The sequence below is a fragment of the Physella acuta genome, unplaced genomic scaffold (genome assembly GCF_028476545.2).
Source record: "Physella acuta isolate Inbredline_101_S28 unplaced genomic scaffold, ASM2847654v3 ptg000048l, whole genome shotgun sequence".
Classification (NCBI taxonomy): domain Eukaryota; kingdom Metazoa; phylum Mollusca; class Gastropoda; family Physidae; genus Physella; species Physella acuta.
The window spans coordinates 73,840-93,272 of record NW_026731568.1 but is presented as its reverse complement, the minus strand read 5'-3'; the positions used below and the strand labels follow the sequence as shown (position 1 = coordinate 93,272).

At 35.1% G+C, this 19,433-nt stretch overlaps 1 protein-coding gene and 2 long non-coding RNA genes across 3 annotated transcripts; all 3 read left to right on the top strand.

Annotated features, from left to right (window-relative positions):
- Positions 1–2,136: 2,136 nt before the first annotated feature.
- Positions 2,137–3,835, top strand: LOC131944520 (uncharacterized). Its single transcript, XR_009387037.1, has 2 exons — positions 2,137–2,343; positions 2,793–3,835. It is a non-coding gene; the product is annotated as an uncharacterized LOC131944520 (long non-coding RNA).
- A 2,251-nt stretch (positions 3,836–6,086) lies between these two features.
- Positions 6,087–7,785, top strand: LOC131944514 (uncharacterized). The gene is made up of 2 exons (XR_009387031.1): positions 6,087–6,293; positions 6,743–7,785. It is a non-coding gene; the product is annotated as an uncharacterized LOC131944514 (long non-coding RNA).
- A 1,380-nt stretch (positions 7,786–9,165) lies between these two features.
- Positions 9,166–11,548, top strand: LOC131944553 (ficolin-2-like). The gene is made up of 4 exons (XM_059305242.1): positions 9,166–9,244; positions 9,335–9,508; positions 10,513–10,656; positions 10,899–11,548. Exons 1-4 carry the CDS (start codon positions 9,166–9,168, stop codon positions 11,546–11,548), a joined length of 1,047 nt encoding a protein of 348 aa, XP_059161225.1.
- Positions 11,549–19,433: the final 7,885 nt, after the last annotated feature.

Here is a 19,433-nt window from a genome sequence, read left to right as displayed (position 1 = left end):
TACCTGCTACATTGGATTTTTTAATCTCTGCTGATTCTCTATTCAATTACCTAAAAAATGGTGCATAACACTATATACTTTCCTTGTTTAATAATGTCTAGTGGACATTTTACAATTGAGACCAGTGTACTCCAATATTTTTCTACTAAATCTGAGAATTGTAAAGAGTTAACGCGTTCTAAATCTAATTTTCTGTCGGCCATAACTTTAACAATACGTCCGTTTGCTGTTTTTATTACGTTTCAACACTTATATACATTTTCAACTGTCTTTTTCATTTAGTTTTACAATAAATTTCTCTACAATCTGACCAAAAAAGTTATTTATAGATCTAAAAATATCATGTGACCAAGCAAATTATTTATAGATCTAGATCTAGAATCTAGGTAAAAAAAAAGATTAGTTAGATAGGCCTACATACCAAAGATTAATTAAATAAAAATATAATCACTTTTATAATCATAATACATTTTTAGTCCTTAAATACTTGATATAAATCTTTGTGATTTATCTATCTAGATCTAGATTCTAGATCTAGAATTTTTAGATTCTAGATCTAGATCTAGCAAGAGTTACGCAACTAGATCTAGATCTAGACTTAAGACTAAGACTTAAGCAAACGAGTCGTAGAATCTAGATCTAGTCTAGATAATTCTATCTAGATCTAGATAATTTCAGACCTTCTTTATTTTATATACATCTTTGTTTGGCTAATTTAAGATAAAATTTAATTTGAAAGTTACTACTACTAGACTTAGATCTAGATCTATGCGCGTAAATCAAGTTGCATAAGGAGACTCAAAGTATTAAAGTATAGTATAAAAATTCATCTGTGACGTCACGAGTTAAATAGCTAAGTTGGTAGTGTAATCGGCTCTCATGCGGGTGGCACAGGTTCTAGACCAATACGTCAATGATATTTTTTTTCAATTCTTTTTTAGATGTGAATGATAAAGTTGCCTATCTGAACTTGGCAGCATACAGGGCAGGTGAAGTAGAGTTCATCTGTTTCTTTGTCCTAAGCATATGAAAGGATAGTGTGGTCAGAGACATGCTCGGCTGGAATCGTTTTTTTTAACGATAAAAACATGTTGTCTGAGACTTGGCGGGACACTGGGCAGGTGAAGTAGAGTTGAGTAGGTCACCTGTGACGTCAGTATATGAAGGATGTTTTCGGTGTTTTTAAAAGATAAAAAACATATTTTTGAATGTGGGGTCTGTTTTTTGTGACGATAAGTGACACTGCAGTAGCGTAGCGAGGAGGGGGGGGCATATGTCCCCGGGCGCCGACCTTAGGGGGCGCCAAAATGGGTTGGAAAAATAAATTGAAAGGTTGAGGGGTGCAAATCGAAAGTTTGAGTGGGGGGGGGGGGGGGGGGTTCAAAGCGAAATCTTGAGGGGGGGGGGTGCACATCAAAAGTTTGGGGGGGGGTGTTGCAAATCGAAATCCTGCGGGGGGGGGGGGGGTTCAAATCGAAAAGTTTGTGCCTGGGCGCCGGGAAGGGTTGCTATGCCTCTGAGTGACAGACGTGATGTATTTGATGGAAGACCCCCGAATCCCACAGTTATCCAACGGATGACGGGTAGTCTAGTATTTTACTAAAACTCAAGTTTGTTTGCATGTTTAAATAATTTTTTTTGTTTGTTTGTCTGATTTCTTACTGTAAGGAAACTGCTTTATATGGGGGGCTGTAAAATAGTATGTAGGTAGAGAAAAATTTTTGATTGCAGACAGACTGTTAATCACACATTTATTTAAAGACGTTAATTAATTTATTGATTTATTCATAGTTAGATTAACCACATTTTTTTTAAAAAGATTAGAAAAACCACTAGACTCGACGGAACCGTGACGTCACAGTTTTTTGTTTACTTTTTAGTACATTAAAATGGCGGCTTCCATCATAGGCCCATTCAAAAGTTTAACTCTTTTCAATTCTCTCCCTTAGCTATCGTTCTTATAATCGACGCAGAAATGTGTATTTTTTAATAATAATTCCTAAGCTTTTTTATTTTTTAAAAATTGCATTATTTTCCTAATTGTTTTAGCATTCATAAAAAACGCACATAAAATGCGAAACTTATTTTCTTATTATGAAAAAAGCGAAAGAAAACGCTTGAACCGCGAATGCCTTGCTTACGCCATTTTGGATTTTTAGTGAAGTCGATTTGAGACAGACTCTTCGAATTAAATGAAAATAAAATGTTTAACACCGCAAGTGATATGAGATTTTGTGATGAATCGTCTGATGAAGATATTGTGGAAACAGAATTCGAAGATTCAAACGATGATTTGGGAAATATCTCTGTTAATAAATCAACACAACATAGGGACAGGCATCGGTGAGTTGACAACTTTTTTTTCTCAATGTTAAGACTGAACATTTTTAATTAAATTGCCCCACCATGAAATTAATCATTATAACAAACACTCATATTAATTACACCAGCCTCTTCTGGAAATATCGATATAATATGAAGTATTTATATTATTTATAAAATATTAAATAAAAATAAAATAAAATGCACCATTCACACCAGTAAATAAAAAAAAATGGTTGCTAAGGAGCTGTTTACAGTGTATGCTCTAGTATCTTGTAGCTTTGTCTAAATATTTCTGCTTTGTATTCACTGTTAACTAGCTATAGTTGCTTAGTTTCTAATATATATTTTAAGTATTTCAATATTCTCTTGTTTTTATAGCTATTACATTATTTTATATTCTAAGTATTAGGCCTATATTTATAATAAATCATCTAGCCAAGTCAACATATATTTTGTTTTGATTTCAGACCCAAGACAGCATCCTGATGTAGATGGTGGACCTCCAGATCCTAGATTCCAACCTGCTAAGAAACATGGAACACATCTTAGTCAATGGGGACATTTTAACTAAAAGAGCTGCCAGGGAATCCCTAAGCCCTGTGTCATTTCGTCAAGCTGTACTTTACAGTGGATATGGTGAAGACTATTGTTATGTATACCAACCATTACGCAGCACAATGTGGACTTACAAGACCTATTTACAAAAGGTGGTAAAATTTAACTATAGATCTATAAATGAGTTATTTTTTTAGGTTTGCTGATGTTTGAAGACAAGACACCACAGACTTCCACCTCTGGCTTATCTTATGATGTAGTTACCATATTGTCACAATCAGTCTTGCGTGCGGTATATCTTTTATTTTTTGACAACTTGTACACTAAACTTAAACTATTTAAAGATCTTTTAAATGTGGAATTGGTGTTTGTGGCACAATTATAAAAATAGGAAAGGTTTTCTTATTGCCCTAAAAGATAGGTCTTTTGAAAAAGTTTCAAAAAGAGGTGACATGCTATGGTTTAGCGAGGGTGACATTGTAACAGTTGAGTGGCGCGATAATAAAACAGTCTGTGATGTCAAGCTATAAGACAGCTAATGGTTCAGTAAAGGTAAACAGCAGAATATAGGTAGGAGGTAATTATACACAGTTGTATGTTGATCAAGCAATTAGTATTCAGGATTATAAGTAATAAATATTGGGGGGGGGGGTCAGCACTAAGTGTCGCACTTGTGATACATATCTGTATTCACAAAAAGAGTAACTGTTTGTTATAATTTCATGAATCTTCTTGAATCTTGTTGTTTTTATTTTGTTATCAATAACCTTATCCTATTTTATATTAATTTCTTTGCAGATTACTTTTTTTTATAATTTTTTTACTTATTTCCCCTTACACAGGTCATGTTATTGTTTATTGTATATTTTTTTTAGTTCTTGTCCTAAATGCATCACATCACCTTTTTTAAATGCAGAAATGATTTATCTATCCAATAAACATTACTTTGTTTCATTATAGGACTTGGCTTATTTTTTTTGTTCTTGGTGTTTTTCATGTAATTGTTTTTAAAAAAGTAAAATCAAATTTAATTAATTAATTAATTAATTGTGCCCTCAAGACCATACCTGCTACATTGGATTTTTTAATCTCTGCTGATTCTCTATTCAATTACCTAAAAAATGGTGCATAACATTATATACTTTCCTTGTTTAATAATGTCTAGTGGACATTTTACAATTGAGACCAGTGTACTCCAATATTTTTCTACTAAATCTGAGAATTGTAAAGAGTTAACGCGTTCTAAATCTAATTTTCTGTCGGCCATAACTTTAACAATACGTCCGTTTGCTGTTTTTATTACGTTTCAACACTTATATACATTTTCAACTGTCTTTTTCATTTAGTTTTACAATAAATTTCTCTACAATCTGACCAAAAAAGTTATTTATAGATCTAAAAATATCATGTGACCAAGCAAATTATTTATAGATCTAGATCTAGAATCTAGGTAAAAAAAAAGATTAGTTAGATAGGCCTACATACCAAAGATTAATTAAATAAAAATATAATCACTTTTATAATCATAATACATTTTTAGTCCTTAAATACTTGATATAAATCTTTGTGATTTATCTATCTAGATCTAGATTCTAGATCTAGAATTTTTAGATTCTAGATCTAGATTCTAGATCTAGCAAGAGTTACGCAACTAGATCTAGATCTAGACTTAAGACTAAGACTTAAGCAAACGAGTCGTAGAATCTAGATCTAGTCTAGATAATTCTATCTAGATCTAGATAATTTCAGACCTTCTTTATTTTATATACATCTTTGTTTGGCTAATTTAAGATAAAATTTAATTTGAAAGTTACTACTACTAGACTTAGATCTAGATCTATGCGCGTAAATCAAGTTGCATAAGGAGACTCAAAGTATTAAAGTATAGTATAAAAATTCATCTGTGACGTCACGAGTTAAATAGCTAAGTTGGTAGTGTAATCGGCTCTCATGCGGGTGGCACAGGTTCTAGACCAATACGTCAATGATATTTTTTTTCAATTCTTTTTTAGATGTGAATGATAAAGTTGCCTATCTGAACTTGGCAGCATACAGGGCAGGTGAAGTAGAGTTCATCTGTTTCTTTGTCCTAAGCATATGAAAGGATAGTGTGGTCAGAGACATGCTCGGCTGGAATCGTTTTTTTTAACGATAAAAACATGTTGTCTGAGACTTGGCGGGACACTGGGCAGGTGAAGTAGAGTTGAGTAGGTCACCTGTGACGTCAGTATATGAAGGATGTTTTCGGTGTTTTTAAAAGATAAAAAACATATTTTTGAATGTGGGGTCTGTTTTTTGTGACGATAAGTGACACTGCAGTAGCGTAGCGAGGAGGGGGGGGCATATGTCCCCGGGCGCCGACCTTAGGGGGCGCCAAAATGGGTTGGAAAAATAAATTGAAAGGTTGAGGGGTGCAAATCGAAAGTTTGAGTGGGGGGGGGGGGGTTCAAATCGAAATCTTGAGGGGGGGGGGGTGCACATCAAAAGTTTGGGGGGGGGGTGTTGCAAATCGAAATCCTGCGGGGGGGGGGGGGGGGTTCAAATCGAAAAGTTTGTGCCTGGGCGCCGGGAAGGGTTGCTATGCCTCTGAGTGACAGACGTGATGTATTTGATGGAAGACCCCCGAATCCCACAGTTATCCAACGGATGACGGGTAGTCTAGTATTTTACTAAAACTCAAGTTTGTTTGCATGTTTAAATAATTTTTTTTGTTTGTTTGTCTGATTTCTTACTGTAAGGAAACTGCTTTATATGGGGGGCTGTAAAATAGTATGTAGGTAGAGAAAAATTTTTGATTGCAGACAGACTGTTAATCACACATTTATTTAAAGACGTTAATTAATTTATTGATTTATTCATAGTTAGATTAACCACATTTTTTTTAAAAAGATTAGAAAAACCACTAGACTCGACGGAACCGTGACGTCACAGTTTTTTGTTTACTTTTTAGTACATTAAAATGGCGGCTTCCATCATAGGCCCATTCAAAAGTTTAACTCTTTTCAATTCTCTCCCTTAGCTATCGTTCTTATAATCGACGCAGAAATGTGTATTTTTTAATAATAATTCCTAAGCTTTTTTATTTTTTAAAAATTGCATTATTTTCCTAATTGTTTTAGCATTCATAAAAAACGCACATAAAATGCGAAACTTATTTTCTTATTATGAAAAAAGCGAAAGAAAACGCTTGAACCGCGAATGCCTTGCTTACGCCATTTTGGATTTTTAGTGAAGTCGATTTGAGACAGACTCTTCGAATTAAATGAAAATAAAATGTTTAACACCGCAAGTGATATGAGATTTTGTGATGAATCGTCTGATGAAGATATTGTGGAAACAGAATTCGAAGATTCAAACGATGATTTGGGAAATATCTCTGTTAATAAATCAACACAACATAGGGACAGGCATCGGTGAGTTGACAACTTTTTTTTCTCAATGTTAAGACTGAACATTTTTAATTAAATTGCCCCACCATGAAATTAATCATTATAACAAACACTCATATTAATTACACCAGCCTCTTCTGGAAATATCGATATAATATGAAGTATTTATATTATTTATAAAATATTAAATAAAAATAAAATAAAATGCACCATTCACACCAGTAAATAAAAAAAAATGGTTGCTAAGGAGCTGTTTACAGTGTATGCTCTAGTATCTTGTAGCTTTGTCTAAATATTTCTGCTTTGTATTCACTGTTAACTAGCTATAGTTGCTTAGTTTCTAATATATATTTTAAGTATTTCAATATTCTCTTGTTTTTATAGCTATTACATTATTTTATATTCTAAGTATTAGGCCTATATTTATAATAAATCATCTAGCCAAGTCAACATATATTTTGTTTTGATTTCAGACCCAAGACAGCATCCTGATGTAGATGGTGGACCTCCAGATCCTAGATTCCAACCTGCTAAGAAACATGGAACACATCTTAGTCAATGGGGACATTTTAACTAAAAGAGCTGCCAGGGAATCCCTAAGCCCTGTGTCATTTCGTCAAGCTGTACTTTACAGTGGATATGGTGAAGACTATTGTTATGTATACCAACCATTACGCAGCACAATGTGGACTTACAAGACCTATTTACAAAAGGTGGTAAAATTTAACTATAGATCTATAAATGAGTTATTTTTTTAGGTTTGCTGATGTTTGAAGACAAGACACCACAGACTTCCACCTCTGGCTTATCTTATGATGTAGTTACCATATTGTCACAATCAGTCTTGCGTGCGGTATATCTTTTATTTTTTGACAACTTGTACACTAAACTTAAACTATTTAAAGATCTTTTAAATGTGGAATTGGTGTTTGTGGCACAATTATAAAAATAGGAAAGGTTTTCTTATTGCCCTAAAAGATAGGTCTTTTGAAAAAGTTTCAAAAAGAGGTGACATGCTATGGTTTAGCGAGGGTGACATTGTAACAGTTGAGTGGCGCGATAATAAAACAGTCTGTGATGTCAAGCTATAAGACAGCTAATGGTTCAGTAAAGGTAAACAGCAGAATATAGGTAGGAGGTAATTATACACAGTTGTATGTTGATCAAGCAATTAGTATTCAGGATTATAAGTAATAAATATTGGGGGGGGGGGTCAGCACTAAGTGTCGCACTTGTGATACATATCTGTATTCACAAAAAGAGTAACTGTTTGTTATAATTTCATGAATCTTCTTGAATCTTGTTGTTTTTATTTTGTTATCAATAACCTTATCCTATTTTATATTAATTTCTTTGCAGATTACTTTTTTTTATAATTTTTTTACTTATTTCCCCTTACACAGGTCATGTTATTGTTTATTGTATATTTTTTTTAGTTCTTGTCCTAAATGCATCACATCACCTTTTTTAAATGCAGAAATGATTTATCTATCCAATAAACATTACTTTGTTTCATTATAGGACTTGGCTTATTTTTTTTGTTCTTGGTGTTTTTCATGTAATTGTTTTTAAAAAAGTAAAATCAAATTTAATTAATTAATTAATTAATTGTGCCCTCAAGACCATACCTGCTACATTGGATTTTTTAATCTCTGCTGATTCTCTATTCAATTACCTAAAAAATGGTGCATAACATTATATACTTTCCTTGTTTAATAATGTCTAGTGGACATTTTACAATTGAGACCAGTGTACTCCAATATTTTTCTACTAAATCTGAGAATTGTAAAGAGTTAACGCGTTCTAAATCTAATTTTCTGTCGGCCATAACTTTAACAATACGTCCGTTTGCTGTTTTTATTACGTTTCAACACTTATATACATTTTCAACTGTCTTTTTCATTTAGTTTTACAATAAATTTCTCTACAATCTGACCAAAAAAGTTATTTATAGATCTAAAAATATCATGTGACCAAGCAAATTATTTATAGATCTAGATCTAGAATCTAGGTAAAAAAAAAGATTAGTTAGATAGGCCTACATACCAAAGATTAATTAAATAAAAATATAATCACTTTTATAATCATAATACATTTTTAGTCCTTAAATACTTGATATAAATCTTTGTGATTTATCTATCTAGATCTAGATTCTAGATCTAGAATTTTTAGATTCTAGATCTAGATTCTAGATCTAGCAAGAGTTACGCAACTAGATCTAGATCTAGACTTAAGACTAAGACTTAAGCAAACGAGTCGTAGAATCTAGTCTAGATAATTCTATCTAGATCTAGATAATTTCAGACCTTCTTTATTTTATATACATCTTTGTTTGGCTAATTTAAGATAAAATTTAATTTGAAAGTTACTACTACTAGACTTAGATCTAGATCTATGCGCGTAAATCAAGTTGCATAAGGAGACTCAAAGTATTAAAGTATAGTATAAAAATTCATCTGTGACGTCACGAGTTAAATAGCTAAGTTGTTAGTGTAATCGGCTTTCATGCGGGTGGCACAGGTTCTAGACCATTACGTCAATGTTAATTTTTTTTTTCAATTTTAATTTTATTTTTTGCCCGTATGGTGGTGATGGGAATGCAGATGGTAGTGGTAAGCTTTAAATGGTAGTAGATCACGTGATCAAACACAACACTCTCACAGCAGCCCTAACAGTCATGTATAAATGTGTCATCTAGTCCATATGGTCTTTGTGCTAAATTTCTCTTTTGCACATTTTTCGTTGTTTTTTTCTGGTTGCGCATTTTTCTGTTTGCGCTTTTTTCTCTGTGCGCTTTTTTACGTGTGCGCTTTTTTCCGTTTTTAATTTTTGTTTTGCGCTTTTTTCCGTTGCGCTTTTTACCGTTGCGGTTCTTTCTGGGAACCCTCGTGATATCATGTCAATTCTAGCAGACTCAATTTTGTCTAGCAGGTGGGGCTATAGAGAGACACTTTACTCTGCTATATGTCTAGTGGGTGAGGCTATAGAGAGGCACTTTATTGCTCTAATATATATAGTAGGTGGGGCTATAGAGATATAATTTACTGCCGTAATATGTCTAGCAGGTGAGGCTATAGAACGACACTTCACTGCACAGGACAAGACACAGAGAATGATGTTGTTTATAGGTGAGGAGTACACGGTCAGCAGCCGAGTCCAGTGCAGCATGCGTTGTACCAGGTCACAGAAGGTCTGCTACAGCTTCATGTATGACAAGATGTCAGGCAAATGTCAGCTAGGTAATGACGACTTGTCATTTGATAGAGCTATTTCTGTATTATAGTGTTTTCCTTGATGTAAATATCTAGTTGACAATACGTAATGATGCGTATATATATATACATATTTTTATACATAAGATAAAAAAAATATTTTGACACCAAGTGGAAGTTTGATTTTTAACCATATTTTTATATGCATTTATGGTCTATAGCACTGCTTCTTAATAGTTTAATGATATTTTTATATGCATTGATGGTCTATAACACTGTTACTTAATACTTTGACTTTTTACTTACGCGATGTTTTTTTTTTACAATTATCCCGCTACTTCTTTTATTTTCCATGCTTTATTCACCGAAAAATTGCAAGATTTTTTTCTAAACATAATATTATTCTAAACTGCCTAAAAAGTAACAAAAATAGTGCCTATTTAATCTTTACGGTACGTCGTGGGCCGAATCCACCTTAATTCATTTTTAAATGTCTGTCCTGAGCAATACGCCATATCGTGTCTTTACATACGCCTCATATGCCCAGTCTACTATAAGAAAACGAAAAAAACGACAACACCTAGTGGCGTAGCCAGGATCGTCTCAAAGGGGGGGGGGGGGGTTCCAATTTTTACCCGGGGACAAACTTTCGATTTGCACCCCCCACCCCTCAGACTTGTGATTTTCACCCCCCTCAAACTTTCGATTTGCACCCCCCTCATACTTTATATATATATATATATATATATATATATATATATATATATATATATATATATATATATATATATATATATATATATATATATATATATATATATATATATATATATATATATATATATATATATATGTATATATATATGTATATGTATATATATATAAATATATTAATACTGCGCAACTACACTTTTGATTGCCTTTGTATTAAAAGTCGCTATTGTTTTCTATATAAATGTATACGAGTGGATTCCACCCAAGACGTACATCAGATGTGCACGTGCCCTAATGTTTCTATTTCCTGTACCCAGGCTCTTGGCTGCTCCCAACGAACCAATCGGTCACCAAACCCCAACCTACCCTCCACTCCGACAGTCAGCTATGTAACACCACGGAGAACGTCGCGCTCCTAGCCAATGGGAACCTGAGCTCGTGTGACGTCACAGCTTGCGCAGGTAGGTTTAAAACCTGAACCTAAGCCTAAAACTAATCCTTACACTAGACCTTCAACGAAACCTTAACCTAAACCAGAACCTAAACCTATACCTAATACTTTTTGTAAAGCTAATACTTTTCCTAAACCCAAAGACAAACCCAAAGACACACCTAGACGTAGACCTGACCCAAACTTTGACCTACTGGTCCCGATTTAACTAAATTTTTGTTCTACAATTATTTTATTTTCTGTCTGTTTTAGGCAGCGCTATACCTACTGTCAACAACCCAACCTTTGACCCACAGAATATTCCCACTTACAGAACGTGCAAAGATGTGCCGAGCGGGAATTCCCGACAAGTGGTGCGACTGACCTCTGGGCTAGTGGTCATGTGTGACACAACCACAAGTGGGGGAGGCTGGACCGTTATACAGAGACGTGTGTCTGGGGATGTCTCGTTTAACCGGAGCTGGGAAGATTACAAGAAGGGCTTTGGGGATTACGGCAATGGCAACTTCTACCTGGGCAATGAGAACATTTACTGCATCAGCTCCAAAAGTCAACACGAACTTAGGATTGACATCACCTACAATGGGAGCAACTACTACCAAGTTTATTCTGGATTTCAGCTGTCGGACGAGGCGAACAACTACACACTACAATACAATTCCAATTCTGGTACCGCGGGAGATGGACTTGGTGTCCACAGAAATCAGGGGTTCTCGACATTTGATCGGAGGAATTCAAGCTGTGCTGTTTGGTATAGTTCAGGCTGGTGGTTTAAGAGTTGCTTCCAGGCAAATTTAAATGGGTTGTTTGGTACCACTGCAGAATATGTTGGGCTAGTTTGGAAACCTACTACCAATTGGTACAGTGCGACATCTAGTGAAATGAAAATAAGGTCCGTTTAAATTGCTTATTACATCTCATTTTTAAAAACCGTATGCCTTCGTTTTTGCAAAACGTTTGGTGCAATCTCATTACAGATAAAGTTACATTAGTGTTTTCTTGTAAATTTGTTTCCTTTTGCAGTGCAACATATGTTTTGGTAGCCGAGATTTTCTTCCATCGTTTTTATTTCATTCGCTTCAGATCTGTATTTTGTGATAACACCCATTTTAACTCTAATAATTCAACATCGTCATACCATTTAGTTTGCAACTTTTCACTGAACGCCAAATTTATAAACCGTTGTATAACATTTCCATAGACTTCCCACTCTCATACTCTGTAACCCACGACTAAAGCACTACTACTCGACCACTTTCCCATTTACATGAAGTGGCCAGGAACTTTCGTGTGTGTGAAACCAAGAGGCAACGTAACAAATGTTTGGCTTCAACGAGAAAAATAATAGCAAAATAACATTCAATGTTATCTTTCCATGTTGGTACCGATGATATGTTTAATATTTAAATCCTTTATACAGACTTTTAGCACACTTTACCTATTTTTTCTGTTTGTCTTTATCTTACCGTTTCAATATTTATCAATATAAATAAACTTTGTCAAACTATCACTTATGATTTTGTCGTTTTTCTTTTTTATAACCAAAATGTGTTACTCATTCCTTCAATTTTTAGTTCTTAAATATAATAAAATTTATCAGACATTCAATTGTAAAAACAATACAAAAACCCAAATGGTGGTGTTTCTCTTTTCTCATTTTAAAGAAATCGTACATGGAAAAAAATCGTTACCACAGCAAACGCTATAAAAAAATGTCGCTTCGAATTTCACAGCATCATAACTTCATGGAACCAACGTGTGGCAAATACAACTAGAAATTGTTTTATTTTAAGTCCCTTTCATTCAATGCTATTGAAAAACCATCTAAGCTATTATCCTAATATATAATGGCCTATGTGCGCACTTCTCTCTCTCTCTCTCTCTCTGTCCACAAAATATTTTCGCCGGACATCACATCAGAAACTGCAGCGATATATGAAGAACTTTATACAGACTTTTGTTGAAAATAATATGTTAGATGTTTAAAATGTATAACCACAATTTTTTAAAGAAGAAAAATAAAAAATAAAGGCGTATTCGAATGTAGAAAAACAATTTTAATTATGCAACCGGAAAAAAGTTTAAACTAGGTACAAGAACGCATTTAACAATGACGTCGCTTATTGTTTACACTAAAAAAAAGAGCACGAAACTGATGACGTCATCTTCCGAGTTTAGAATTAAAAGAAATAAACCATTTCATTCAAATAAGAACGAAGAAGAAGAATTCAAATATTATTTAGATCTACGTACGCTATAAAATTTATACAATACAATTTTGCTCGGGCTAAACTTAAAAAAGAAATTCTATTAGGATTCTAAATCTAGATATTCTAGATCTAGATATTCTAGATCTTGATCTAGATTATCTAGATCTACGGAAAAACTAGACTTGCACAGATGTAGACCCTACCTAGATCTAGAATATATTCAAATAATACATTTCTATACTAAAGTATTTCAGGCCTTAATTACTTTATTGAAATCTTTGTTTATCTATGCAATTTGCTAATCTCTATAATATATAAAGCAAAGTTGTCGGGTGCCCGATAGGGCACTTCCCGGCGCCGCAGGCGCTTCAAATTTGGTCGGTTGGCCGAAAAGTCTACGATGAGGGGGTCAAAACTGACCTCGACTGACCGACGACTTATATGAGCTATAAATCGAAAAAAAATGTCCACGTAGGAACCTCTTCATAACTCCTGAGGTCGTAGACCGACCCTCGGGCGAATTAATTAAGCATTCAAATTCTCAATGTTTTCTAAAGCCTAAGCGAAGCTGGGCAGCATGCCTAGTGATAGCTATATCGAGTTTCTGGCGGAGAGACTAGCAGAACTAATGATTATAATTGATGAATAGCTAGTGGTCATGTGTGACACAACCACAAGTGGGGGAGGCTGGACCGTTATACAGAGACGTGTGTCTGTGGATGTCTCGTTTAACCGGAGCTGGGAAGATTACAAGAAGGGCTTTTGGGATTACGGCAATGGCAACTTCTACCTGGGCAATGAGAACATTTACTGCATCAGCTCCAAAAGCCTACTCGACATGAGAATCGACATCACCTACAATGGGAGCAGCTACTACCAAGTTTATTCTGGATTTCAGCTGTCGGACGAGTCACTGAACAACAAGCTACAGTTTACTTCAACCTACGGGGATGCTGGCAATGGGCTCGACATCCGCGAAAATCAGGGGTTCTCAACCTTTGACTGGGCCAACACGGGCTGCGCCAATAACGGTGGATGGTGGTTTGAGAACTGCCAGCACTCCAATTTGAACGGCAAGTTCGGCAGCACCGTGGACGCTCAAGGGTTAATGTGGTTTCCCACTACTAGCTGGCAAAGTGCGACGACAAGCGAAATGAAAATAAGATCCGTTTAACCCTCTAAATGCTAGTTCATAAACCGACGGATGCTGGTCTTGAAATTTTCAAAAATGTTCCATTCAATTATAATCACATGAATTACACGTTTGCAACAAAAAGAGAGTAAGGCAATCCTTCCGCACAGTATTTATTTTGCTTTGTTTATTTGTACTTTGGCTGCTAACGCTTCTCATATAAGTTGGTCGTCGTCAAAAATGTCAGCACCTTTACATTTATTTTTCTCATTGCTTTGGTATAAATGCGGTTACTTCAGTCTTATGTTAAGTGGATTTGAGTTTTGTCACGTGATAACCTATGACTTCTGCAGTTGTCTAATATTTTGTAATGCTTTTTTGATGGTTTGTTTAATATTTTTTAATGTTTCTAATGACGAATAGTAGCAACTGCAGTTATGTCTTGTATTTCCTGGTGCTTTTCTGTCTATTCTATCGATGATATTTTGCGATCTGTCCTTGATTTTATATACAATCCTGTTATATACTTTATACCTTAATTTGAGTTGCTGGGTACAGGGATTTTTAAGGAACCAAAGTATTTCATATACCTTCTTGTTTTATACAAATAATTTTAGATGATTATTTTTTCTACTTCTTAAAGACTTTATTTTGTTTTTCGTTCTTAATTGCAACACTAGAGGGTATAACCCCAAGACAATAAATTAAAAGTGGTATGCGCCTTGTGGCCCGTTTAGTCCGACTTCAGTCTGTTTTTCTTTCTGAATTTGTTTCTATAGCCGGTGTCCACCCAATAGCAATTATCAAGACAGAAGTTGTTTGATTCTGGCATTCTTTCCTCGATGGGGGGTTATCCCATGATAACCAGCCTCAGCTCACCGGGTCCGAACTCGGGACTTTTGGGATTAGCTATTATACTCTCACCCACTCAAACACAACCCTTCTTAAACCCTAATGTGAGGCAGTAGCGTACGTAGGGAGGGAGCAAGGGGAGCAGCCGCTCCCCCTACGACAACTTAAGATTATTGGCCTTTTTCGGAGAATAATTAAATAAAATTTGAAACTACTTCCGCAAAACACAAATACACACACACAACAACACTGCAGTGCGTAACATCACATTATTTTATATTACATTACATTACTTTACATTGTATTGTATTGTATTCCATTCTGTAATAATATTTTATATTCAACACTATTAATATATAAATATGTAAAGTTAATAACGGTTGCCTGTAATGTATTTGAATGTTTTGTGAAATTCGACCATGAACTGGATAGGGAGTTTAGTAAAGCCTTGGACCTATCTTTTTTCACATTTTTTTTAGAGTCAATGGTACAGTTCCTGTCTACATCTTTGAAAGCTGTTAATTACATGCTAGGTTTGATTTCACCGTAGCTAATAGGCCTATATGGTGTTCAATGCTTATATCCTACACTTTTTTTACTTAGTTTAGTTCAGTGGTTCTTAATGTTTTTGGCGTTATCGAACCTCGCCAGTTTCATATGAGCAATCACCTAACGGCGGAATCATGTGTCTTCTTCATATATTTTCTATTTAAATTATGTTTCCTTGGGTGAAGGGTCAGTGAACGTGTTTCAGGGAAACGATTACAAGAAGCACCGATAGATAGGTAGATACATTGGTAGACGGAATGATAGATAGATATATACATTGAAAGACGTTATTATCTTAACATTTAATTTACGTTAAATATTTTTAGTTGAATACATGAAATTTACAATTAAAAAAGAATATTGATTTCGTACTACAATCGTTTTGTACTTTAGCCATCCAGAAATAAATAATGTTGGCATCGAACTAAATATTTACAATTACTTAGAAACTCAATTAAATAGTTCAAAAGAAAATCGATAAAATTCAATGGTTTTGTTTTACTCCTATTATCGTTTTGAACTAAGTCCTTAAATCTCAACCATAAAATGGTAAACTGCGTTTCTTTTAGTGGCATATCTATAGACGGTCTATACATTTATACATATACGTTTATATATATATATATATATATATATATATATATATATATATATATATATATATATATATAATTGTAAACATTAAAAGTATAAGGAATTATTTACTTTTTTGTATTTTATTAAAATTATTTTTTAAATGTTAATTTTCATTCACATTTTGTAGCTTTTACGGATTTAGTAGGCCTACATCATTTTATTGCACACAAAAACAAAACAATGCTATTGCTCATTTTTCTTGGATTTTTTCTTGCTGGTAAGTGCATATAGTTTGCAGCTATTGAATATTCTTGGAAAAAGTGTATCATTTAATACTTTTTTGCATAATGTGGTATTAAGTGGCGTCGCTAGGTCCGGTGTCAACCGTTGCGGCATCTCATGATGTATGACCCACCCCCCGGAAAAAAAAAAATTGCACACGTTATATTAATCCACTTATTTATTCATATGTAAAAAATAACCCTTTTTCGTAAATTATTAGATTTCAGAGTCACCCCATCCCCAATCGTTGATTGATTTATTAGTTTTTCAAAATAATCAACAAAGTCTTTTTTCCGCTGTAAAGTTTCTAGTTGGTGTTACTCTTCATCCCACCCCTCAGGTGAAGTTTTAAGGTGTGTACAGTTAATAGTGCAGATGTTTATCTGTATTCAGTTATTAATATAGGGGAATTAACTCTAATTAATCATTAATTGCGCTGACAAAAAAGCATATTTCTTATATATATTTTGCAACTTTCGCCATGGTGTCATCCCATCCGCAACTGGTGCTACCTGGTGCCGTCCGCAACCCCCGCCCCCGCCTCGCGACGCCTCTGGTGGTATTACACGTATGGTGATAAATTACATCAAGTTGGTTACTTTAGCTAGATAAATTGGGAGTAAAAGGGATAAACGATTGAAGACATCTTTTACAGGAAGAATAGATCTGTTGAAAATATTGAAACGTCTAGCCTGAAATTTAGAAACGTGCGGCGTCAAAACGGCCAATGACAAAACGGTCCCGACATAAGAGCCCCGTGAAATCGACTGCGTCAAAAGAGCCAGCGACAAATGAACCCCGTCATATAGGCTCCCGACAAATAGGCTCCCGTCATTTAGGCTCTTGACAAAACGGCTCCGCCTTTTTGGCTCCCGACATAATAGCCCCGTCATTATGCTTTCCCTAGAGACTAAGTCTACCGGCAGAACGTCCTCATTGAATAATAGTATGCCAGAGGGACCCCTTCATCGAGTATCTTTAGAGTTAGCTTAGCCAACACTCATAAGAAATACAAAGTATGCATTTCTTGTTCGGCAGTAAGTTCCCTTTCAAACATGACGGTCTACGAGGCAAGTGAAGTAGAATTTACTTGTTTCTGTGACCTCGGCATATGAAGAGATAGTGTGGTCAGCTGTCTTTACACATCAGAGCTGGGTGGACTCTGGTACAGTCTCTACCGCTAGGCCACTCCGTCCCTTGTCCGGCAGGCCTTATTTTAATATAATTTCATCTAGTATAAGGGTCATCTAGCTATAACTTCCATAAATGAGTCGGTTGTAGGCTGTTCCAACTCAGCGTGTGGGGAGAATGGTCCACTCTGTACATTCCTACCTCAGTATGCTTGTAGGTTATCAAAAAAATGTCTTTATCCTGTAAACATCAAGTATGTCACACATTTAAACTTCAGTGCTTGCTTTTAAGTGTGTTGTGAATTAAAGTTGTTAATTAAACATTATCATTTTAAAATTGGTTGAGTTTAGCTATAAAGGGCTCGATTTGTTTGTGAATTGATGTTGGTTCATGGAAACTTGTTCGTTCAGGCATTTAAAAGAGGTTATACTAGTATTGGAGGTAGGCAAAATGGTTACATTTATGCCGATAGTGGTAATACAATTATTTTTTTCTGAAGCCAATATGTCGGTAGTCAATTTGTCAGAAATCAATATGTCGGGAGCCCATATGTCGTGAGCCCATTTGTCGGGAGCTAATAAGTCCTGAGCCTATTGGTGGGAGTCCATTTGTCGGGAGCCTATATGTTGGGAGCCTATATGTCGAGATCCTTTTGATGGGGCTATTTTGACTGTCATATTGACGAGCCCGTTTAGACGGGGCCTTTTTGTCCCGGGCCGTTTTGACGGTGCACCATTTAGTAATCTTGTAAACCGAGAACTCCGTACATTTCGTGTTTATTTAGACAAATACTTTCAACAAATGAAAACTATGCAAAATGTTTTGGTGTTTTAGAAGGTCAAGCGGCTAACAGCAAGGTGATGACATACACATCTCAAAACGTCACTGAGAGAATGCTGCTCTCCATTGATGAAGAGTTCTACGATGCCGATGTGTTGATGTGTGGCCGGCACTGTGGGGAGATCAACAAAACATGTTACAGTTTCACCTTTGACAACGGCACAAGACGCTGTCGCCTAGGTAACCATAACAACACGTTTTCATCGCAATTGGCCACATTTAAATGATGTAATGATAACCCTGACTCGCGCATCGATGCTTGACTGCTCAAAGTTTTATATCATAGCATCAGCATTCTATCTCAAAATCAGTTTAGGTTCAATAAATAATGTGTTGCTTGCAATGGGCAAACAATTAGACTACTAAATCAATACGGAGAACATGTATTATCAAGATCTAACTCTTATTATCAAGATCTAACCCAAAAAAAGAAAAAGTAAACATAACGGTTATCCCAAGTGGGATATGAGGAATGTGACAACAAATGCTGCTGTACAATAACCCATAACAATAAAACTATTGCCATATGAACAGTGTTTCTTCCAGACTTTTTTTCTCCGGGGGTGCACTTGAAATTTTCGGGGGGGGGGGGGGTGGACAACAATTTTCGGGGGGCGGTCACAATCAAAAGTATATATTGTCTATATAAATTCCATTTCGCCTGGAAGAAACTCTGCATATGAACGGTTTCTTTCACTTCTGTGAAAATACTGGTTAAATAAATTATTACTAAGGCAGTTCTAAGGAGAACATAGACAAACTCTATACCGATCGGTATAAACACACAGGTAGAATAATAGTTAGGTATCGATATCTTGTTAGTATTTCGTTTGGTATCGATATCTTTTTCCTTGTTAGTATTGCTTTGGTATCGATATCTTGTTCTTTGTTAGTATTGCGTTTGGTATCGATATCTTTTTCCTTGTTAGTATTGCGTTTGGTATCGATATCTTTTTCCTTGTTAGTATCGCCGTTAGGGTCGTGGTTTTCATTAAGGATATCGTCACATTTACGAATGAGTGTAGCAAAAACAACTAAAACATACATATGTGAATTTATGACATCCAAAATAATTGATTTAAATTGCATTTATAAGCACTGAAACGGACATTACATTGCCAACAGCGGTACCTTGACCTTAGACATCTGTCATGTTGGTGTTCCCCTAAACCAGTTGTCATTACTCCACGATGCGTACTAAAGTTTTTACTTTTC

Bases quoted from the DNA above. Each gene is read 5' to 3' on its own strand.
- LOC131944553 (XM_059305242.1), top strand. From the start codon at position 9,166: ATGTCAATTCTAGCAGACTCAATTTTGTCTAGCAGGTGGGGCTATAGA. The intron at 9,509-10,512 runs GTAATGACGACT...TCCTGTACCCAG, and splicing joins GTCAGGCAAATGTCAGCTAG to GCTCTTGGCTGCTCCCAACG. The intron at 10,657-10,898 runs GTAGGTTTAAAA...TGTCTGTTTTAG, and splicing joins TGACGTCACAGCTTGCGCAG to GCAGCGCTATACCTACTGTC.